The sequence below is a fragment of the Ranitomeya imitator genome, chromosome 2 (assembly GCF_032444005.1).
Source record: "Ranitomeya imitator isolate aRanImi1 chromosome 2, aRanImi1.pri, whole genome shotgun sequence".
NCBI classification, from domain to species: domain Eukaryota; kingdom Metazoa; phylum Chordata; class Amphibia; order Anura; family Dendrobatidae; genus Ranitomeya; species Ranitomeya imitator.
The window spans coordinates 743,422,582-743,447,392 of record NC_091283.1 but is presented as its reverse complement, the minus strand read 5'-3'; the positions used below and the strand labels follow the sequence as shown (position 1 = coordinate 743,447,392).

At 48.3% G+C, this 24,811-nt stretch overlaps 1 protein-coding gene across 2 annotated transcripts in view; it reads left to right on the top strand.

The window, feature by feature from the left end:
* The window catches only part of NOLC1 (nucleolar and coiled-body phosphoprotein 1), an 82,716-nt gene that overhangs the window by 33,360 nt on the left and 24,545 nt on the right, over window positions 1–24,811 (top strand). For both annotated transcript variants that reach the window (XM_069753254.1, XM_069753253.1), the window contains exon 9: window positions 3,942–4,022. In XM_069753254.1, coding sequence (XP_069609355.1) covers window positions 3,942–4,022 — 81 coding nt within the window. The remainder of the gene's footprint in view (window positions 1–3,941; window positions 4,023–24,811) is intronic.

Below are 24,811 nucleotides of genomic sequence, written 5' to 3'. Positions count from 1 at the left end.
TCTCTTGGCAGCAAAAATGCTGTGTTTTTTTATGCGTATTTTGCAAGTGTTTTTGTTCAGCACTGAAGGCTTTTTTTTAACTAAATATATTAAAAAAAAAAAAGTTGTGATGTAATTTCTTCATTCAACACCACCTTTTTCATTCTGATGAATGAATGAAAATTGTAAAATATTAAACCACCACCTTAAGTAAGCACTACTGTGAAAATGGACCGAAATAGAAATGGACAATCAGAAAAACAAAACAATCAAAAAAAGACCAAGAAAGAAAACAGACTACAAGTCCACAGTATGACAAATATAAATTATTTTATTAATATGCCAGGTTAAAAATGATTGAAGTTCAAAAGCTACATGAAGTAATACTCCAATAAATTAACATAGTATATTTGTATGCTACAAAAAGGGGTGCATTCTAACCAGGTTAAATACGATAGATGTGGAAATATTACAGTGTACAATTATCCAAAATATATATCCAAAGATTTAAAAAAATGAAAAATATATCAAAGTGTAAAAATATATAGTGCATTACCAAAACTAAAATGTTATGTATAGTGCATATATCAAACATCAATAAACAGAGTAAAGTGCAAATAGTGCAAAAACAAAATTTAACAATACATAGTCTTGTGTCACAGTGTACCACAGCAACCACAATACATTGGGCACAAAAGTAAGAGAGCTAATACTAAGATTACACCACCAGGTGTCGGTGTATCCACATCATATATTAAATGACCAGGAATAAACATCTGAAAACATCACCAGCCTATGTAGGAGCGTTAACTATATAAACCTACCTAGGCTGTAACCAAACAGCAACTCTTAATTTTAAAGAGGAAAAATTAGTGGGCTCTCGTGTAATTTTCAGAACCAGCAGAGGGAAAGCTGAGGGCTGATGTTAATATTCTGGGAAGGAGCCAATAGCCATAAAGGTTCCCAGGCTATTAATATCAGCTTAGCCTTTATTAGCTAGTTTACAGGGGGACCCCAGAAAAAAATTGACATGGTCTAGCAAAGGCTAGGCAGACAGCTGCATGCTGATATTAATAGCCTAGGAAGGGCTAAAAATATCAGCTCCCAGCGGCCCCAGAAAAGGCACATCTATAAGGCTACTTTCACACTTGCGTCGTGCACTGCACGTCGCAATGCGTTGTTTAGGAGAAAAATCGCATCTTGCAAAATTGCTTGCAGTATGCGTTTTTTCTCCATTGACTAACATTAGCGTCGCATTGCGACGCTTTGCCACACGTCGCAACCGTCGTGCGACGGTTGCGCCGTGTTGTGGCGGACCGTCGGCAGCAAAAAACGTTACATGTTTTTTGCTGCGTTGTGTCCGCCATTTCCGACCGCCCATGCGCGGCCGAAACTCCACCCCCACCTCCCCACAACTCACAATGGGGCAGCGGATGCGGTGGAAAAATGCATCCGCTGCCCCGTTGTGCGGCGCTTGCATAGTATGCGTCGGTACGATGCAGTGCGACGGCCCCGTACCGACGCTAATGTGAAAGTAGCCTTAGATGCGCCAAAGCTGGCACTTAGACTCACCCTTACTGCTTGCCCTGTAGCAGTGGCAAGTGGAGTGATGGTTGAGGGGGGGTTGATATCACCTTTGCATTGTCAGCTAACATCAATCCCACAGGTTAGTAATGGAGAGGCATCTAGAAGACACCCCCATTATTAACCCCATAGTAATTATAAAAAAACAAACGCGTACGGTAAAAAGTCCTTTATTTGAAATATTGACACAGATTCCTTTAATGAATCTAAATTAAACCATACTTACTGAATGCTTAATCCACTGACGCTGGCTTATCCTACAACAAAAATGAAATAATAAACTACAATATTCCTCACCTGTCCGCAGAGAAGATAATCCATAATGTCCCACGAGGATCCTGATTACTTTGAGTGCAGTCACTCATGTGACTGCTCTCAAAGACAGCCAGCGATACACTGATGGTAGGTAATCGCTCCCGCAGTGTATCATTGAGCTGCCGTGAGAGTTCACCAGAGTTCATCGGCTGATCAGAAAGTTCCCACTCAGCAGTGCTGCTGTAAGTGAGCGCACCGGAGGTGATCAGCAAATTGAAATTGAAAAGACATATAGACTGTATCATAGCCAATACATGTCCCAAAAGGGGTCTACAGAGAATATATATATATATATATATATATATATATATATATATATATATATATATATATATATATATTAAATGTATATATGTGTGTAACGATAGGCCTGAAGTCCTACCTAATCTCCAAATCCTTCAGAGAAAAGGAATGGAGAAACCTCCCAGTATGCAGCCTAATACCTATAATAAGGTTTTTGCTGAGGAAAGCATCATGGTAGCTTTAAGTGGCTATAAATAGCAAGGTATAGTCACCAAATCCCAGTTCAGAAATGGGGGCCATGGATGGAACAGCATAAAGAGTCCAGATGGAAAGAAAGGGGGGGTGAAGTAAGAACCCCACGCGTATCGCTGCTCACAGAGGCAGCTTCGCCAGGAGAGGTGAATGCAGGGGTAACTAAGCCGGTCATATATACATGTCAGGAACACATGCAGGTGTGCAAACACAGTCCGGATAGGTGGACACACAAATCAATCACCTGGTGTTGATGACTGCCCCGTCTCAACAATAGAAGGTTAACGCCGTTACTATGGTTGTATTAGCGTGAGCACCAACCTTCTGAGGTTGTTTGATTGCAACGCGATCTCCATAACCTCAAAATTACAGCCATAGCAGTGCCCGCGCACGTGCGTAATGTAGCCACAAGAGAATCAAGATAAAGGCGCCTGCGCTGGTACCAGCCTAAGGCTACGTTCACATTAGCGTTGTGCGGCGCAGCCTCGGGGACGCATGCGTCATGCGCCCCTATATTTAACATGGGGGGCGCATGGACATGCGTTGTCTTACGTTTTGTGACGCATGCGTCATTGTGGCGCAACTGTCAGGGCGCAGAGGACGCTACATGATGCAGTTTTTTCTGTGCCAAAAATCATGCAAAAAATGAATGCATGCATCACAAAACCCTGCGTTGTGCATGCATTTTGCATGCGTTGTGCGCATCGCCGCACAACGCTCATGTGAACGTAGCCTAAGGCAGATGTAAGATCTGCCAATATGGATGCTTTTCGCCTGTGTAACCATAGTAGCTGCAAAGGGGCATGTATTCATCAACTGCACTTTATACAACTCACAAAAAAATAAACTATATTTGAATATGTAGGTAATTTATTTTACATTTTACGAGAGACTACTCCCATCAGCTGCTCCTGCCATCACTGTTCAGTGACAGCAGACGTAGGCTGATGGAAAGAGTAGTCTCATCAGCCCACGCCTGCTGACCTTCGGTAGGCCTTATACCGCGGGTCACCGCTGCGGCTCACAGGAGTTTTGTGGGATCACGTTAACATCTGACAATATGACCCCGCAGCGATCTGACCGACTGTTTTACCGACAGTAGCGTTACATCCAATAAGAACCACCGCACCAGTGTTTTCAACGCTGTCACACAGATGACAGTGGGGAAAACACCATAGGAAGAGGGTAAACGCAAACAAAAACTCTGCAAATCTGCAAACATTTTTATACTTTTTTGCTGCAGATTTGACTGACTCAATTGAAGTCAATGTGTGGAAAACGCTACAAATCTGTACAGAGAATTGGTATGCTGCAGAAAAAACTCACTGCAAATACTCAAGGAAATTTACTGATCATGTGCACAGCACTTCAGGATTCTCATTGAATTAGTTTGCATAAGGTTTCCTTAGCGGTTTTGGCCCCTTTCCACGCAGTAGAAATGCCGCTAAAACGCACCGTGTGCACATAGCCTAAGACATGTCGATAGGGAGATCGAATACCCCTCCTGCACTTGAATTAACAGCTGAAGGTTTCAGTGGTGTAAAGTTGATGCTTTTGTGTTTGGGTAGGTAAGACCACTCCAGGAAAATCCCCTGCACAAGCTGTGAAACCAGCCGCTAAAAAGGCACAAGAACCGTCCAGAGATTCAGGTTAGTTTTACAAACAAGTGGGGCTTTTTCTTTCTTTAACCCTTTCACCAGCTTGCGATTTTCCATTATTGGGCTTTTGTTTTTTGCTCCTCTTCTTCCAGAGCCATAACCTTTTTTATGTTTCCGTCAATATATGAGGGCTTTTTTTTTATTTTGGAGGGACGAGTTGTACTTTTGATTGACTCCATTGTTTTCACCATATAGTATACTGGAAAACGGGGGTAAAAAATTCCAAGTGTAGTGAAGTTGCAAAAAAAAAAAAAAAGTGCAATTCCTCATTTGTTTATTTACCATGTTCACAAAATACTAAAACTGACCTGCCATTATGATTCTCCAGGTCTGTACAAGTACGCAGATACCAAACATGTATAGATTTTTTTTTACTATTTTTTTTTTTTTTAAGAAGAAAAAAAAGTCTACATATTTTTTGCGGGTTCTGGGGCTGGATGAAGGCTTCCTATTAGTGCCCTGAGCTGATTTTTTTTTTTTTTTTCCCTCAATACACAGCTTGCCTATATTGGATTAATCTACTTTCTATTTTAATAAATCTGTCAATTCTGAACTCAGTGATGCTCGCTCAGTGTGTGGTTTTGTTTTTTTTATATTTTTTATATGGGGCTAATGGTGATGATTTGACCGTTATTTTTAATTTTTTTTATTAAAGACATTTTTTTTTTTTTCATTTAAATAGTCTCCTTATGAGACTTAAAGCTGTGATCATTCGACCGCCTGTGCTACACATAGTAGGGCTTGAGCCCTGCTATGTGTAGCATAAATCGTGATATCCTATGAATGCTGTCCATCGGCACCCTGTGATCATGTGACAGAGGCGCTGATGGGTGGGTCTTGTGACACACTTCTACCCTGTTCCTGTTAAATCTCTTACATAGCAAATAGATGAATGGCTGCACTCAATTGTACTAAAGCAAGAGAATGTGCGATACATGAAATGTATATAGCATAATGGCTTGTGAAATCTATGAAAAACACATGAGATGCTTAGCACACAATTTGGCCAAAACATGTGAGCCCATCCACTGACGTCAAGGTAATCTCATGAATCGGATGGGTCCCTGACCTGACTGCCTAGTGTGAACACTTACCTCTGGCTAATATCATGGTAAAGCCTGCATTTACAGGGAGGTCGGAACCAACTGTGTTTGGATGCAATTAAAATCACAGCATGGTGAAGGGCAGGGGCATTCAAGTCAGAAAAAAATAGTACATAGCCCCGCGCTTTCCCGGCCAGCTGCCTTCTGTGCACTAATGCTCTGGATGAGTGCACTCCCCCTCCCCCAGAGTGGGCTGTTGCAATGTCTCAATCAGTCTCCAGCCTGACTAAGGCTACTTTCACACTTACGGTTTTTGCAATCCGTAGCAATCCGTCATTTTGGGCAAAAAACTGATCCAGCAAATGTGCTTGCAGGATGCGTTTTTCCTATCGCCACGACAGCACCCATACGAGAGAGGGGATCCGCCCACCATCTGGACAGGAACCTACAGGATTTAAAGGGGCGGTCCCCCTCACCACTCCAGTTTGGGTTCCTGTCCGGATGGTAGGACCCTGCAGGATGTCTCTTACCCAGGTCCACCAGGCCTCTGCACGGTATCCTTGAGAACGGCAGAATCGGGGACTCTGGAAGCAGCGTCGGGGGTGTTCTTTTTCAGACCCCTCCTCGTCTGGCCGTACGGATGCGATCCCAGGGGTCGGGCAGTGCCGCCCTGGGTCGCGTGAGCGCGGCTGGCTCAGCGTCCCTTCATACCGATGACCCGGAAGTGGAAGGTAGGACTTCCGGGGGAGGCTGGGGGAGGAGGCGCGGCTGCTGGTATTAAGCGGCAGAGGCTGCAGAGCAACGTGCGGCAAAGAAATGTCCTCGGTTGCGGACACAGAGCACCTTCAGGTGGAGGTGCCTGACCAGCGCAAGAAGAGCGACAGCAGCCGCTCCAAAAGCAGCAGCAGTGTGGTACGGGGGCAGCAGCATGCGGGTGCCTCAACGTCACATACGGATTCCCCTCAGAGACCGGTACTGCTCAGTTCAGCCTTGGTGAGTGTCATGACGAAAATCACCTGGTAGCTGATATAGTCTGTCTGTCATTGTGCTTTGTTTTAGGCAAAGAAATCAGCCAAATCTAAGCACAGGCAATGTGCCCTATGTACAGTTCCCTTACCTGATAGTTATCAGAAAAGGCTCTGCCAAACTTGTATTTGCCAGACCTTAGAAGAAGAGGCTCCCCTTCGTGCATCAGATCTCAGAGCAGTTATAAGGGAGGAAATTGATTGTTCCCTTAGAAGCAGTCGGCATGAGAGATCCAGGGAAGTATCACCAGGATCCAGTCCGTTGTTGCAGGAAGGTGAATGCTCACGTTCATCATCACCGTCCTCTTCGGACGAAGAAGGGAGACCTTGTTTTTCAGTAGATGGAATGGACGTACTGGTTAAGGCAGTTCGCACAACCATGGGGGTTGTAGAGAACAAAGAGCCAAGGTCAACCCAGGACTTAAGGTACCTTCACACATAACGATATTGTTAACGATATCGTTGCTATTTGTGACGTAGCAACGATATCGTTAATGAAATCGTTCTGTGTGACAGCGACCAACGATCAGGCCCCTGCTGGGAGATCGTTGGTCGCTGAACAAAGTCCAGAACTTTATTTCGTCGCTGGACTCCCTGGAGACATCGCTGGATCGGCGTGTGTGACACCGATCCAGCGATGTCTTCACTGGTAACCAGGGTAAACATCGGGTAACTAAGCGCAGGGCCGCGCTTAGTAACCCGATGTTTACCCTGGTTACCATCCTAAAAGTAAAAAAAAAACAAACACTAGATACTTACCTACAGCCGTCTGTCCTCCAGCGCTGCGCTCTGCACTCCTCCTGTACTGGCTGTGAGCCGGAAAGCAGAGCGGTGACGTCACCGCTCTGCTTTCCGGCTCACAGTCAGTGCAGGAGGAGAGCAGAGAAGCAGAGCGCAGCGCTGGAGGACAGACGGCTGTAGGTAAGTATCTAGTGTTTGTTTTTTTTTACTTTTAGCATGGTAACCAGGGTAAACATCGGGTTACTAAGCGCGGCCCTGCGCTTAGTTACCCGATGTTTACCCTGGTTACCGGCATCGTTGGTCGCTGGAGAGCGGTCTGTGTGACAGCTCTCCAGCGACCAAACAGCGACGCTGCAGCGATCCGAATCGTTGTCGGTATCGCTGCAGCGTCGCTTAATGTGAAGGGGCCTTTAATGTTTGCAGGGTTGTGCCAGAGAAGCCGTAAATCGTTTCCTGTGGTAGATACTGTGAAGGACCTTATTAAGCGTGAGTGGGACAAACAGGATAAGGGTTTCCTACCATCATCAGCAAAGAGAAGGTACCCTTTTGATGATAAAGTCCTAGCAGAGTGGGTGAAAATACCTAAAGTGGATGCGGCTGTGGCCTCCACATCTAAATCAGGCACCTTACCACTGGAGGATGTAGGTCTTCTGAAAGACCCTTCGGATAGGAAAGCAGACATGTTTCTTAAAAAAGTTTGGGAAGCATCGTCAGGTGCTTTTAAACCAGCAATCGCAGGTACCTGCACAGCCAGATCAGTTATGGTCTGGGTAGCCCAGCTGGAGGAGCAGCTTAAAACTAAAATACCTCGTGATAAGTTGCTGGATTCACTGTCCCAGATTCGGGATGGTGTGGCGTATTTGGCGGATGCCTCGGTGGATTCTTTGAAACTGGCGGCCAGATCAGCAGGACTGTCAAATGCTGCCCGGCGGGCTTTATGGCTTAAAACCTGGAAAGGAGATGCACAGGCTAGAGCTAAACTATGTACCATTCCATGCAGGGGTGAGTACTTATTTGGCCCGGTGCTAGATGACATCCTAGCTAAGGCTGAGGATAGGAATAGAGGTTTTCCTAAAGTGTTCAATCCCACCTTTAGGAATACCTTCAAGAGACGCTTCCCGTACCGGAGCCCCTACTCAGCCCGAAATTGGGAGGCACCAGAGCCGAAGAAGAGAAGTTCAGACTTCAATACATCATCTTCCTCAAGACGTAGGCGAAACTATCGTTAATTCAAATCTTCCTGTAGGGGGCAGACTAAAACATTTCTATACTCAGTGGGCCAGGATAACTTCCAGTAATTGGATCCTGGGTATAATTAGGTCAGGATTGAGATTAGAGTTCCGGGAAAAACCTTCAAATTATTATATATTGACTGCCCCTGGTTCCTTAGACCAACAGAAGGCCCTGGAAAAAGAGATTCAGACACTGAGACAGAAAGAAGTTATTGTAGAGGTTCCAAAAGAGCAGGAGGGGGAAGGATTCTATTCCCCTTTATTTTTAATCTCCAAACCTGATGGTTCCTTTCGAACCATCATAAATTTACGGAAACTGAACAAATTCCTACAATACCATGCTTTTAAGATGGAATCAATTAAATCAGCGACTAAACTTCTTTTTCCCAGGTGTTATATGACAGTCCTGGATCTAAAAGATGCGTACTACCATCTGCCCATTCACGAAGATCACCAACGGTTCCTCAGAATGGCGGTGTGCTTAAACAATCAGGTCAGGCACTTTCAGTTTACGGCAATGCCATTTGGATTATCTATGGCGCCAAGAGTGTTTACTAAAGTCATTGCGGAAGTAATGGCTCATATCAGAGAACAGGATACATTAGTTATACCCTACTTGGATGACTTCCTAGTAGTGGGTAATTCGTTTGTTCAGTGTAAAGATCGCCTAAACTGTATAATATCTTCCCTACAGGACCTAGGTTGGCTGGTCAACTTAGAGAAGTCAAAACTAAACCCATCAACAAATCAGATTTTCCTGGGTATTTTGCTAAATTCAGAACATCAGCTGTGTTTTCTTCCAGAGGAAAAGAAGCAGAAGATTATACACAAAGTCAGGGCTGTGATAAAGAAACCGGATCTGACCTTAAGAGACGCAATGTCCCTATTGGGATCGTTAACATCATGCATACCGGCTGTTCAGTGGGCTCAATTCCACACTCGGATATTGCAAGCCCAGGTCCTGGATACAGAGAGGAGTCTTCAAGGTCACTTAAGCGGAAGACTCAAGCTATCTACCACCACTCTAAAGAGTCTAGAATGGTGGCTAAATATGGAACATCTGGCAAAAGGGGTACATTGGGAAATAGTTCCAGACAACACGGTCACAACCGATGCCAGTCCAATAGGATGGGGAGCTCACATAGGAGATGTTTGGGCTCAAGGACAATGGTCTCGCTTAGAGGCCCAAAGATCCTCAAATTGGAAGGAGCTTATGGCAGTAAAAAATACCCTGCTCAGATGGCTACCGTTCCTGCGGGGCTCGCATGTAAGAGTTCAGTCGGACAACACGACAGTGGTCGCATATCTCAACCATCAGGGAGGAACGAGGTCAAAGTCTCTGATGATCACCACCGCAGACATATTCAACATAGCCGAAGCTCATTTTCATTCTCTTTCAGCGGTTCACATACGAGGAGAACACAACATAGAGGCAGATTACCTCAGCCGTCATTCTCTGCGTCAGGGAGAGTGGGTCCTAAATCGGCTAGTTTTCAAACAGATAGTGGGTCTCTGGGGGTTACCTGTTATAGATCTGTTTGCTACGAGGGAAAACAGACAAACCAAGAAGTTTGCATCCCTTCGGGTAGCGGACAAACCTTCTGTAGTAGACTCCCTTCAGATTCATTGGGATTTCCCTCTAGCCTACGCATTTCCCCCACTATGAAGACACAAAAGAGAATAGTAAAACCAAAAACACTCAGTTTGAAAAAAATGTTGCAGTAATCCGCAAGTGCTAGTAAAAGATGTAAAAAACAGGGTATTTGGTTGATACGTTTTTTGCAAAAAATGTATACTAAGCTGCTCTACCAATCTTCACGGTATACCCTTATCAGAGCAGTCCTAACTAATGTATGCAATCCCTATCTTGTTCACTGTGCAAGTAGCCCATGTGTTCCTGTTTCAATAATTGTTCTCTTGTGTCTACAAGACTGGGGAGTTCCACCACTCCTCTTGGGCTATCTGCACAAAAGCTGTTCTACCCTGTATGCACACATGGATTTTTCCTCTCTGAACCCTGTTCACACAGGTTATATACAGATGATCAGGTTTTTAAATACATCAGATAGGGATTGCATACATTAGTTAGGACTGCTCTGATAAGGGTATACCGTGAAGATTGGTAGAGCAGCTTAGTATACATTTTTTGCAAAAAACGTATCAACCAAATACCCTGTTTTTTACATCTTTTACTAGCACTTGCGGATTACTGCAACATTTTTTCAAACTGAGTGTTTTTGGTTTTACTATTCTCTTTTGTTTCTTCAGGTTTCTTGGTGGTGTGTGAACATGATCATACAGACTTGTTCACTGTGCAAGTAGCCCATGTGTTCCTGTTTCCGCATTTCCCCCACTATGTCTGATCCCTCTAGTTCTCAGGAAGATCAGGAAGGAGGGGGCGAGAGTAATCCTAATTGCCCCCTTCTGGCCCAGAAGGGCATGGTTCTCCTTACTCAGGGCAATGTCCGTGACCGACCCCTGGGTGTTGCCGGTGAGTCCGGAACTCCTTTCTCAGGGTCCATTTCGTTATCCGAATGTGGAATCTCTGCATTTGACGGCATGGAATTTGAGAGGGAATTATTAAAAAGGAGGGGTTTTTCTGACGCTTTAATATCTACCCTTTTAAGTAGCCGGAAAGAAGTCACTACTAAAATTTACTGTAAAATCTGGAAAAAATTCCTTGCCTTTTATCAACAGCCCTTTACGGATAAAATTCCAATTCCGGCTATTCTGGAATTCTTGCAGAAAGGCCGAGAATTGGGTTTGGCGGTAAATACCCTTAGAGTTCAGGTATCTGCCCTGGGGGCATTATATAATAGCAATGTGGCAGGAAATAGATGGGTATCTAGATTCATGAGAGCTATGGAACGTAGTAACCCTGTACATATTGTTAGATTACCGCCATGGGATCTAAATTTGGTTTTGGATGCTTTAACAGAACCCCCCTTTGAGCCATTAGATTCTGTCTCCATTAAAAATTTAACTTTAAAGACGGCTCTGCTAGTGGCCTTGACTTCTGCTAGAAGAGTGAGTGATATGCAAGCGTTGTCGGTAGACCCTCCTTATCTAATGGTCTTTCAGGATAGGTTAGTTTTAAAACCGGATCCAGCATATCTGCCAAAGGTAGCTTCTAAATTCCATAGAAGTCAAGAAATATATTTACCATCATTTTGTGATAATCCATTTTCAGCAGAGGAGCAGAAATGTCATATGCTAGACGTTAGAAGAGCAGTATTACAATACCTGCACAAAACAGAACCTTGGAGGCAGAGTAGGGCTCTGTATGTTTCCTTTCAGAATCCAAGGAAGGGGGCGAGTGTAACAAAGGGCTCTATTGCCAGATGGATCAGAGATGCGATATGCCTTGCCTATACTGCCAAAGGTCAAATTCCACCAGAAGGCATCAAGGCCCACTCCACCCGAGCCATGGCCTCATCCTGGGCGGAGAGAACGGACGTCTCCATAGACGTGATATGTAAGGCGGCAACATGGTCATCTCCTTCCACCTTTTATAATCATTACCGTCTTGATCTATCATGTAAGGCCAATTTAGACTTTGGCCGTTCAGTACTTAGTGCTGTAGTCCCTCCCAGGTGATTGGTCTTTTAAAGTCTCTCGTATGGGTGCTGTCGTGGCGATAGGAAAACCGGTTTTTACGTACCGGTAATAGGATTTTACAGAGTCCACGACAGCACCCGCACATTCCCCCCCGTAGTTAATCACTGGTTTCCTGCACTCTATTGGAAGGTGTGCTTTTAATTGTCACTCTCTAGAAGGTGATGGTATTTAGTAATGTTTAAGTATTTATGATTGTGTACTAACTCAATGGCGGTGTCCCTTATACTCTGAAACACAAACTGGAGTGGTGAGGGGGACCGCCCCTTTAAATCCTGTAGGTTCCTGTCCAGATGGTGGGCGGATCCCCTCTCTCGTATGGGTGCAGTCGTGGACTCTGTAAAATCCTATTACCGGTACGTAAAAACCGTTTTTTTGCCCATAGACTTTTATTAGCGACAGATGGCCACACGTCGCATCCGTCATCCGTGGTCCGTCGTCACAAAAAACGTTCAATGTAACGTTTTCTTTATCGCTTCATTGGGGGACACAGAACGACCGTGTGTGTATGCTGCTGCTGCTAGGAGACTGACATTATGCAAAAAAAGATAAAAACACGTGGCTCCTCCCTGGCAGTATACACTCACCGACAGGCACCAAGCACCTCAGTTTGTGCTTAGTGTCTGTAGGAGGCGGACCTGGATCTTCAGATCCGCTGCTAACCCTGCTTTCCTTTACAGGCTTTTATTGTTTTTATATAAAAAAAAAAATTTCTCTTTCAGATACAGCGTTCAGGAAATCGGGGTGTAATCTCCCACCCTGCCTCCCCAGGAGGGCGGCTGAGCGAGCAGTGTGGTGTCGCCCACATAGCAACTCTCAGACCGCCGGGAGGACATTATCCCCTGTCACCCTCCCAGGTGCTCCAGGTTCTATACGGTGGTGCCCTAGCCAAAACAGTCCCCCTCACCCCTCTCCTCGGAGAGGGCTGAGAGGAAGACTGTTGTCACCAGCGGTGACCCTCCCCCTTGTCTTAGGGGTTGAGGTCGTCTTCTGGATGAAGGATTTCGTATCCAGCGACCCTTCCCTCAACGGGCCCCTGGAAGATCCTGTCTTTTCCTGTGGAACCGCACATTGCAGGTAAAAGATCCTTTACCCCTTTCTCACAGCAGCGTTTTTTAGCATGCCAGCAGTCACTGCGCTCCCCACTTTATCCGCAGCAGTATTTCTAAGACTGGCAGCGCTCTTACCCTGTGCCCTACGGTCCCGGCTTTTTACTTTCATTTTTACCGCTACGGCAGGCCATGCTCCCTCCCGGTAGGCCACGCCCCCTTCTCAGGCGCGCTTTTCCGGCGCCTTTTTTTCCTCCACTCAGGATCGCACTTACAACCGGGCACGCCCTTCTTCTTCTGTGCGGCCCTATCGGGAGCCTTGGCTTATTCTTTCAGCACAGCTCCGCCCCTTCTTCACCGCTGTGACTTCCTGCCTTTGCAGCTCCGTGCATAGGAGGCATCGTGCGTTGGGGGACACAGATAACTCTGCTCTGCGGTGCTGTAGGCTTTCGACGCTATATCGGCCCCTCTCTTGGTATTATCCATACCACTGTAGGTTCACCTAAGTCTATTCTGTAGGATAGCGCTGCAGAATCTCCTTATGTCCAACTCTTCTGGAGCCTTCCCTACCATAACTCATTACGCCTGCGCTCGTTGCAAGAGAAAGTGGTCAGTAGGCCAATCGTTGCCTCTCTGCCAGTCCTGCAGTCCTCCTGCCATGTCTGCCCCGCAGGAAGCTTCTGACTCTCGGGATGGGGGCGCTCCCCCTCTCCCTGAGTGGGCCGTTGCTATCTCGCAGTCGGTCTCTGAATTGACTAAGGCGTTTCAGTCTCTGGTCCAGGCGCTTAAACGTCTTCCACAGCTACCTACAGCCACCAGTGCTCCGGCCGTCTCCCATGGCGAGTCGGCCGCACCTGATCCTGAACCACAGGGAGACAAACCAGCCAGCCGTTATAAAATGAGGGCTCTGTCTGGCTCCTCGTCTGGTTCCTCCGGGTCCCTCCACAGCGCTCAAACTACTCTCCTCTTCCCCATTCCCCTCTTCTGAGGAGGACACTGGGTCTGATGTGGATTCTCAGTCCGTCTCTGACTCGGATTCAGACCAGGTTTCTAGCATGCAGGCTATCGTAGAAAGTCTCATCTCGGCTATCTCGCAAACCCTCAAACTAAAACAAGACGAGGTTTCCCCCCCCCCCCCCAGGATTCCTCTGTCTCTTTTAAGCGGGTGAAGCATACCTCTCGCTCTTTTCCTACCCATGATGAGTTTCAGTCTACCCTGTCTAACACTGGGAACATCCTGAAAAGCATTTTTCGGGTAGAAAACATCTGGATGTGCTCTATCCCTTTAGCGCCGATCTTCTTTCTAAGTGGGCTGAGTCTCCCAAGGTGGATCTGCCGATCTCTCGTCTTTCTTCTAAGACGGTTCTTTCCTTACCGGATGGTGCGTCGCTTAAGGACGCATCAGACAGACCGATTGAGGCTCTGGCCAAGTCAGCATTTGAGGCAACGGGTGCTTCCCTCTGTCCCAGCTTCGCTTCCACCTGGGTGGCTAAGGCCATCTTTGCCTGAGCCAAGATCCTTCCTTGGGGCATTTTGGCTTCAGCCTCCCCTACCGAGCTGGCTGACCTCGCAGACCAGATTAACCACGCAGGGAAATACTTTCTCACTGCCTCACTGCAGCAGCCTGTTCGGCCAGGGCAAGCAGCAACATTGTCGCTATTCGCCGCATTCTTTGGCTGAAGGCATGGAATGCAGATGCTACTTCCAAAAAGTCTCACCAACTTAGCATTTCAAGGTTCCAGGCTTTTTCGTGCTCATCTGGATCAAATTATCTCATACGCAACTGGAGGCAAGAGTACGTCTCTCCCCCAGTCCAAGCCAAAACGTTTCTTTAACAGAAAGGGTCCTTGGACATTTCGTCCCTTTCGTCCATTTGCAGCCTCAGACTCCTCATCTCAACAAGAGTGCCCCGCTACCACCGGTGAACGCAGAAAACCCTCTTACAAGCCAGCTCCCATATGGAGGTCCAGGGCTCAACCTTCCAGGCCTTCTGGATCTCGTTCCAACAGATACTGTTCTAAGTGACGGGTCGCCCCCACCTGGGAGTCTTTCCAGGGTGGGAGGCAGGCTTCTTTTCTTCAGACACCTGGCTGTCAGTGATCAGCGACGCCTGGGTCAGAGAGATCATTACCTCCGGGTACAAAATCGAATTTTCTACCCTCCTGGAAATTTGCTTCTTCATCTCTCGTCCGCCCAAGCAACCATCCCATTTACCCGGTTTGCTTCAAGCCATGGCGTCTCTGGTTGCCGCCGGCGTTGTAGTTCCCGTTCCTTCCGACGAGCATTTTTCCGGGTTCTACTCGAATCTTTTTGTAGTCCCAAAGAAGGACGGGTCTCTCCGCCCGATCCTGGATTTGAAATTTCTTAACAGCCACGTCCGACCTCGCCACTTCAGGATGGAATCCCTGCGGTCAGTGATCGCCACCATGGAACCCGGGGAGTTCCTCTGCTCGGTCGACATTCAAGATGCGTACCTTCATGTCCCCATCTGTGTACGGCATCACAGATTCCTTTGGTTTGCAATCGAAGACAATCTCTACCAATTCACATCTGCCCCCAGGGTTTTCACCAAGATCATGGCGGCGGTCATGGCCCTCCTTCGTTCCAGGGGTATTCTCGTTATCCCCTACCTGAATGATCTGTTGATCAAGGGGTCGTCTCGTCTAGACTGTGCTCAGAGACTCCAGGTCTCTCTGGACACACTGACCCCTCTCGGCTGGATTATCAACCAGGCCAAGTCCTCCCTGATTCTGTCCCAACGACTGTCCTTCCTGGGCATGGTGTTCAACACGAACTTGGCTCGGGTCTTTCTCCCAAAGGACAAGTTCTCAGTTCTCCTCAAAGCGGTCCGTTTTCTCAAACGCCCAGCTCCTCGTTCGCTTCGGTTCTGCATGGGAGTCCTGGGTAAGATGGTGGCCTCCATGGAGGCTGTACCCTTCGCCTACTTCCACACCCGCCTTCTCCAGCTATTCCTCCTATCCACCTGGAACAGGTCTTTGGATTCCCTGGACCGTCCCGTTCACCTTCCCCTCCAGGTTCGTCAGTCCCTAACCTGGTGGACTCTGTACTCCTCTCTCCAGAGAGGAAGATCATTTCTTCCCCTTCAGTGGCAGGTCATCACCACCGATGCCGGCCTACCCGGGTGGGGAGCAGTCTTCCGACATCACACTGCTCAGGGACGTTGGACCACCCAGGAAGCTCTTCTTCCCATCAACCTCCTGGAGATCAGGGCAATCTTCCTTGCGCTACTCCACTGGCAGTCTCTTCTTCCCCGTCCGCATCCAGTCGGACAATGCCACTGCCGTGGCGTACTTAAACCACCAGGGCGGGACTCACAGCGGCCAAGTAATGGCAGAAGCGGCAAAGATCCTTCGGTGAGCGGAACGCCACGTTCCGGCCATATCAACCGTTCATATTCCGGGGGTCGAAAACTGAGCAGCCGACTTCCTCAGTCGCCAGGGTCTGGCAGTGGGTGAGTGGTCTCTCCACCCCGCAGTCTTCGACCAAATTTGCCTTCGCTGGGGAACTCCGGACGTCGACCTTATGGCTCCCGGATGAACCACAAGGTCCCTCAGTTTGTCGCCAGATCCCGGGACCCTCTTGCCATCGGCCACGACGCTCTGGTAATTCCATGGTCCCAGTTTGTTTCCCTACCTGCTCCCTCCTCTCCCCTTGATTCCAGGGGTGGTAAAGATCATCAAGTTAGAAGGGCTTCTGGTCATACTGATAGCGCCGGACTGGCCAAGGCGTCCGTGGTACGCCGAGCTCGTAAACATGCTTGCGGATACTCCTTGGAGACTCCCGGATCGGCCAGACCTCCGCTTGCAGGGACCTCTCTACCACCAGAGTTCTCAGTCGCTGAGTTTAATGGCATGGCCGTTGAGGCCGCAGTCTTGAGAGACTCGGATCTCTCTCCCCAGGTCATACAGACCATGATCAGAGCCAGAAAGCCGGCGTCTTCTCGCATCTACCATAGGTACTGGAAGGCTTTTTTCCGGTGGTGTGAAACAAATGAAATTTTTCGATGTCTTTTTCTTTCCCGGATTTTCTTGGTTTCCTCCAGTCTGGTCTCGATTCGGGCTTATCTCTCAGCACCCTCAAGGGACAAGTTTCCGCTCTGTCGATTTCTCTTCCAGAGTGACCTGTCCTCCATTCACCAGGTTAGGACATTTCTACAGGGAGTTGCGCATATCGCCCCTCCTTTCCGTTCCCCTTTGGAACCTTGGGACCTTAACCTGGTCCTTGGTGCTCTTCAGGCTGCTCCTTTTGAACCTCTTCAAGACGTGCCTTTTTCCCTTCTCTCTTGGAAGGTGGCCTTCTTCATCGCCATCACATCTCTTAGGAGGGTTTCTGAGTTGTCATCTCTTTCTTGCCATTCTCCCTTCCTTATTCTTCATCAGGATAAGGTCGTTCTTAGAGCGGTTCCCAAATTCCTTCCCAAGGTGGTCTCGGCTTTCCGCATCAATGAGGACATAGTCCTTCCATCATTTTGCCCTTCTCCGGCTCATCCTTTGGAGAAAGTCCCTTCACAAGCTTGACGTGGTTAGGGCCTTTCGGGTCTATCTTTCTAGAACCGCTCCCTTCCGTCAATCCGATTCTCTCCTTGTTGTTTCTGAGGGTCGTCGGAAGGGCCTTCAAGCGTCTAAATCCACTCTCGCGTTGAATTCGTTCTGCAATATCAGAATCGTACCCTGTTCATGAGGCATGTCCTCCTCCGGGGGTGCGAGCCCACTCCACCAGAGCTGTCGGAGCTTCTTTGGCTGTTCGCCACCAGGCTTCCGCTCTGCAAGTTTGCAAGGCCGCAACCTGGTCGTCTTTGCACACTTTTACGAGGTTCTATAGGGTTCATACCCAAGCCTCGTCCGCTGCAGGTCTTGGTAGGAAGGTACTGCAGGCGGCGGTTGCGCACCGGCCGACCTGAACCATTATTTATATTTTTTTTCTACCCACCCTTTTCTGGGACTGCTTTTGGCCGTCCCACGGTTGTTCTGTGTCCCCCAATGAAGCGATAAAGAAAGAGGGATTTTTGGTACTTACCGTAAAATCTCTTTCTTGGAGCCTTTATTGGGGGACACAGCACCCTCCCTAATGTTTATTCTGGTACCGTATTGGGGTCTAGGTGGCCTAGTTGAGTTGGTACTTATACTTTGTTCTGTTACTTCTCCTACTGCTTTTTACACCAACTGAGGTGCTTGGTGCCTGTCGGTGGGTGTGTACTGCCAGGGAGGAGCCACGTGTTTTTTTTTCTTTTTTGCATAGTGGCAGCCTCCTAGCAGCAGCATACACTCTCGCTTGTTCTGTGTCCCCCAATGAAGGCTCCAAGAAAGAGATTTTACGGTAAGTACCAAAAATCCCTCTTTTTTTGACCGTCTGGTCCGCCATTCACTACCGCGCATGCGTGGCCGAAACTCCACCCCCTCCTCCCCGGATTTCAGAATGGGCAGCGGATGAGTTGAAAAACTGCATCCGCTGCCCACGTCGTGCACAAATTTCACAACGTGTGTCGGTACGTCGGCCCGACACATAGCGACGGCCCCGTACCGACGCAAGTGTGAAAGTAGCCTAAGGGTATGTGCACGCGCTGCGGCTCCGCAGCGTTTCTGCAGCTGCAGGTCCACATTGGTTTCCCATGCATTTTCAGTACAATGTAAACCTATGGGAAACGCAATCCGCAGTGCACATGCTGCGGAAAAAAATGCGCAGAAACGCAGCGCTTTATATTACGCAGCATGTCAATGCTTTGTGCAGAATCCGCAGCGGTTTTACACCAGCTCCATAATAGAAAACCGCAGGCGTAAAACCGCAGTGGAAACCCCACAAAATCTGCGATAAATCTGCAGTAAAAACAGTGTTTTTGCACTGCGGATTTATGAAATCCGCTGCGGAAAAATCCGCAGTGGACCACTTCTACGTGTGCACATACCCTAAAGTGTCTGTCCCTGGTTCAGGTACTAGAACGTATTCCACTGCTGACTACTGCCACCAGTGCCACGAACGCTTCTCACAGCTATTCGCTCGCACCTGTCCAAGATTTTCACAGGGGTAGACTTGAGAAAAGAACCAGAAAGCATTTTCTGTCTAGTTCTTCATCCACTTCTCCGGATCCAACTGCGTCGGCCGGAATACCGCTCTCTACCCGTTCCCCCTCTTCGCAGGTGGACGTCGGGTCAGATATATCCTCTGTCGGATTCTGACTCAGATGCAGATCAGACTTCCGCAACGCAGGATATGGTTGACAGCCTTATCTCAGCCATTATTCAAACGCTTGAGCTTAAGGAGAAAGAGGCAGCTTCTCAGGACATCTCCGTTTCTTTCAAAAGGATGAAGCGTCCTTCTAGAGTTTTAAGGTACCGTCACACAGTGCAATTTTCATCGCTACGACGGTACGATCCGTGACGCTCCAGCGTCGTAACAATATCGCTCCAGCGTCGTAGACTGCTGTCACACTTTGCAATCTACGACGCTGGAGCGATAATTTCATGACGTATGTGCGATGTAGAAGCCGTTGGTTACTATGCGCACATCGTATACGATATATGTTACACCATGCGATCATGCCGCCACAGCGGGACACTAGACGACGAAAGAAAGTTTCAAACGATCTGCTACGACGTACGATTCTCAGCGGGGTCCCTGATCGCAGGAGCGTGTCAGACACTGCGATATCGTAACTATATCGCTCGAACGTCACAAATTGTGCCGTCGTAGCGATCAAAATTGCACTGTGTGACGGTACCCTTACCCATTCATAAGTTATTTGATAACACTATGTCTAGACACTGGGAACACCCTGGTAAAAGTTTTCCAGGGAGGAAACCTTTAGACATTTTATACCTGTTTGCCGCAGACCTTGTTAGAAAATGGTCCGAATCTCCTAAGGTAGATCCACCTGTGTCTAAATTATCCTCCCAGACAGTGCTGTTCATTCCTGACGCGGAATTGAGGCTCTAACCAAACCAGCTTTTGAAGCTTCTGGTACCTCTCTGCCCCAATTTCGTCTCTACCTGGGTGGCGAAAGCGGTGTCGGCCTGGGCAGAACCCTACGCAGAGGCATTGTAGCTTCGGCTCCCGCACAGGAGCTAGCGGATTTAGCTGATCAGATTTCATTGGCTGGAAAGTACCTTCTGAATGCCTCTCTGGCTGCGGCTGCTTGCTCTGCAAGGGCAAACAGCAATATTGTCGCCATTCGCCGTGTCCTCTGGCTGAAGGCGTGGAACGCAGATCCCGCTTCCAAAAAATCCCTCACAGGTCTGCCTTTACAGGGATCCAGGCTCTTTGGAGCGCAGCTAGACCAAATGATCTCGGTCGCCACGGGCGGTAAGAGCACTTCTCTTTCGCAATCTAAGCCTAGGTGTCCCTTCAATAGAAAGGGACCCCATTCCTTTCGCTCCTTCGCCTCCTCAAGTGGTGCCTCTCAGCATGACTGGTCTTCCACTCAAAGGGACCAAAGGAAGCCTTTTTTCAGGCCTACCCCTCACTGGAGAGCTAAAGGCCACTCCTCCAAATCTTCCAGTTCTCGCGACCACAGATTTTCTTCCAAATGACTGGTCACTCCCACCTTGAAATCTTTCCAGGGTGTGAGGCAGGCTTCTCCTGTTCAGAGCCTTGGATATCGGTGGTCGAGGATGCCTGGGTCAGGGAGATTGTCACATCATGTTACAAAATAGACTTTTCGTCGACCCTCCATCCCCCCACCCCTCTCCCGCCCACCCAAACAGCCCTCCCATGTCCCAGGGCTTTTTCAGGTGGTTGATTCCCTTCTCGCCTCAGGGGTAATCGTCCCAGTACCTTCCAACCAGCGGTTTTCCAGTTTTTACTCAAATCTATTTGTAGTTCTGAAAAAAATAACGTCTCTCTTCGCCCGATTTTGGACCTCAAACGGGTGAACCGCCACCTCCGGATTTGGCACTTCAAGATGGAGTCCTTGCGCTCGGTGATCACCTCCATGGAACCGGGAGAATTTCTGTGCTCTGTGTACATTCGAGATGTGTATCTGCACATTCTGATTTGTGTTCATCAGAGGTTCCTTCATTTCGCAATCCAGGACCAACATTTCCAATTCATGGCTCTTCCTTTCGACTTGGCGTCCGCCCCCAGTGTCTTTACAAAGGTAATGGCGGCGGTCATGGCCATCCTTCGGTAGAAGGGGATTCTCGTAATCCCCTATCTCGCCGATCTCGTAAAGGGTCTGTCTCGCCACGACTGCTTTCACAGTCTCCAGATCACTCTGGACACGTTAACCCGCCTCGGTTGGATAATCAACGAACAAAAGTCCACCTTGATTCCGACCCAGCGTCTAGAATTCCTGGGCATGGAATTCGACCCCATTCAGGCTCAGGTCTTCCTCCCAAAGGATAAATTCCTCTCTCTTCGGAGGGGCATCAAAGTCCTAAAGCGTCCTACCCCTCTACCTCTACGGCTCGGCATGAGGGTTCTGGGCAAGATGGTCGCTTCCATGGAAGCAGTCTCTTATGCTCGGTTCCACTCTCGCCCTCTCCAGCTGGCCCTTCTGTCAGTTTGGGACAGGAATCCACTCTCCTTAAACTGCCCAGTTCTCCTCCCTCTCAATGTGAGACAGTTTCTCACTTGGTGGACGCTATCCACTTCCATTCTGCGCAGGAGATTGTTTCTCCCCCTCCGCTGGCAGGTCATCACCACCGATGCCAGTCTCCAGGGGTGGGGTGCGGTCTTTCTCCACCTCACAGCCCACGGGCGCTGGACCGCTCAGGAGGCACGCCCTCCTGATCAATCTCTTGGAAATCAGGGCTAATTTTCTAGCACTCCTCCGCTGGCAGCCCCTCCTCTCCGGAAAACCAGTCCACATTCAGTCGGACAACGCCACAGCTGTAGCTTACATAAATCATCAGGGAGGGACTCGCAGCAAGCAAGTCATGACGGAGGTGGCAAAGATTCTGCGGTGGGCGGAGAACCATGTTCCCTCCATATCAGCTGTCCACATTCCAGGGGTGGACGATTGGGAAGCCGTCTTTCTCAGCCGTCGGGCTCATGTCAGGCGAGTGGGCTCCTCTCCCCGCTGTCTTCTACCAGATTTGCCAAAGGTGGGGCGTGCCGGACGTCGGCCTAATGGCCTCCCGAGCAAACCACAAGGTTCCCCAGTACGTATCCAGATCCCGGGATCAGAGGGCCATCGGCTGCGACGCTCTCGTGATCTCGTGCGCCCAGTTTCTGATGCCTTACCTGTTCCCGCCTCTTCCCTTGCTTCCTTGGTCGTAAAGAAGATAGTCAGAGGGGGTTCCCATTCTCTTAGTAACTCCAGATTGGCCCCGCAGGGCCTGGTATGCGGAGCTAGTGAAAATGTAATCGGATGTGCCTTGGAGGCTCCCAGACCGTCCGGATCTTCTATCACAGGGTCCCCTCTTCCACCCGAGTTCTCGGTCTCTGAATGTAATGGTATGGCCGTTGAGGCCGCGATCCTGAAGGACGCAGGTTTTTCTCAACGTGCCATACAAACCATGAGAAGAGCTAGGAAACCGGCATCTTTCCGTATCTACCATAGATGTTGGAAGGCCTTTTTCCGATGGTGTGACGTCAACGGTCTATCGCTATGCTTTTTTCCCTTCTTTTCCTTCTTGGTTCTCTTCAGTCGGGTCTAGATTCGAACCTCTCCCTGAGCACGTTAAAGGGTCAGGTTTCTGCCTTGTCAATTCTCTTTCAAAGAGACCTTGCTTCTCTCCCCCAGGTAAGAACCTTCCTTCATGGGGTTGCTCATGTTGCACCTCCTTATCATCCTCCGGTCGCTCCTTGGGACCTCAACCTTGTGCTCGGCGCCCTCCAGTGTACGCCTTTTGAACCAATTCGGGACCTCTCTTTTTCGCTTCTTTCCTGGAAAGTAGCTTTTTTGGTCACCATCCCCTCGATCTGGAGAGTTTCCGAGTTGGCGGCATTGTCCTGTCGTTCTCCCTTTCTGGTCTTTCATCAGGACAAAGTTGTCCTTCAGTCTGTCCCTTCTTTTCTGCCAAAGGTGGTTTCGGCTTTTCACATCAATGAAGACATCCTTCCTTTTTTGTGCCCTTCCCCAGTTCATCCTTTGGAGAAATCTCTCCACAATTTGGATGTGGTCAGGGCTATCCGAGTCTACCTTGCCAGAACTGCTCCTTTTCGTCAGTCCTGTGTTTGTCGTCTCGGAAGGTCGTCAGAAGGGGCTCCCCGCCTCTAAGTCCACAATTGCTCGGTGGATCCATTCGGCGGTCCTGGAAGCATACTGTGTTCAAGACAAACCGCCTCCCCCGGGGGTGAGGGCTCACTCTACCCGAGCTGTGGGAGCTTCTTGGGCAGTTCGTCACCAAGCTATGGCCTCGCAGGTTTTCAAAGCCGCAACTTGGTTGTCCATCCACAACTTTGTGAAATTCTACAATGTGCACACTCAGTCTTCTGCGGATGCAGGCCTGGGTAGGAAGATACTGCAGGCAGCGGTTTCGCACCGGCCGACCTAGTTCTCTATTCTTATTATCCTGCCCTGGGGGCTGCTTTTGGACATCCCATGGTTACCCGTGTCCCCCAATGAAGTGAGAAAGAAAGAGGGATTTTTGGTTCTTAGCGTAAAATCTTTCTTGGAGCCTTCATTGGGGGACACAGCACCCTCCCTTTATGTTGTACCGTATTGGCCAACGTGCCATTGTTGGGGTTGGTACATAGGTTGAGTTGTTTTATACTTGTTCCTACTACTGCTTATGCACCAACTGAGTTGCCTGGTGCCTGTCGGAGGGTGTATACTGCCGGGGAGGAGTTACTTTTCTTTATTTGCATAGTGTCAGCCTCCTAGCGACAGCAGCATACACCCATGGTTACCTATGTCCCCCAATGAAGGCTCCAAGAAAGAGAGATTTTACAGTAAGAACCAAAAATCCCTCTTTTTAACCCAAATGGCATCAATAAAAATGTCATGTCAGGGTGCAAAAAACAAACCCACCTCCAAAAATTCAAACATGTATCTGGAAAAATAAAGTCAATATTTAGTGTCCATGCTTGGTATCTCTAATCATACTGACCTTTGTAATCTTATTGCAAGGTCGTTTTTACAATATAAAGATCACTGTAAAAACAAAAAACTATTGTTGAATTGCGTTTTTATTTTTATTTTCAATTTTGCTGCACCTAGAAAACAATTTCTCTGTATATCACTTGATAAAATGGATGGTGTTATTACCCTGGTGCCAGTACAGGGGTAGCACTGCTGCAGCAAGGCATGTCCTCTGAAAGCCGGAGGAGTGACTGCTCCAGTAAGGAGGGAAATAGGAGAGCAGGGCAGGCCAGACAGGTGCTGGTAGTGGGGGACTCAATTATTAGGGGAACAGATAGGGCAATCTGTCACAAAGACAGGGATCGTCGGTGTGCTGCCTACCTGGCGCTCAAGTCCGACACATCCCTGATCGGGTGGACGGACTACTGGGAGGGGCTGGTGAGGACCCAGCGGTCATGGTGCACATTGGCACAAATGACAAAGTTAGAGGTAGGTGGAAGGTCCTTAAAGATGATTTCAGGGAATTAGGCTGCAAGCTGAAAGCAAGAACCTCCAACGTAGTATTTTCCAAAATACTGCCTGTACCACGTGCCACGCCAGAGAGGCAACGGGAGAGTAGGGAGGTTAATAAGTGGCTCAAGAATTGGTGTAGGAAGGAGGGGTTTGGGTACCTGCAGAACTGGGCCGACTTCTCAGTTGGCTACAGGCTCTACGCTAGAGACGGGCTGCACCTCAATGGGGAGGGTGCAGCTGTGTTGGGGAAGAAAATGGCTAGAAGATTGGAGGAGTGTTTAAACTAGGGATTTGGGGGGAGGGTATTCATTTTATAGGAGGGGAAGATAGTGCAGATAGAGACCTGGGCACAAATAAGGAAGATGGGGGTGGCGGTGGCATGGGGGGTGGGGTTAGAACAGTTAATAATTTAAGAAAGAATAGAGGTACAGAGAAGAACATCAAGTGCATGTATACTAATGCCAGAAACCTTGCCAACAAAATGGACGAATTAGAATTAATGTTGTTGAATCATAATTATGACATGGTGGGGATATCTGAAACGTGGCTGGATGAGAGCCATGACTGGGCTGTTAACTTGC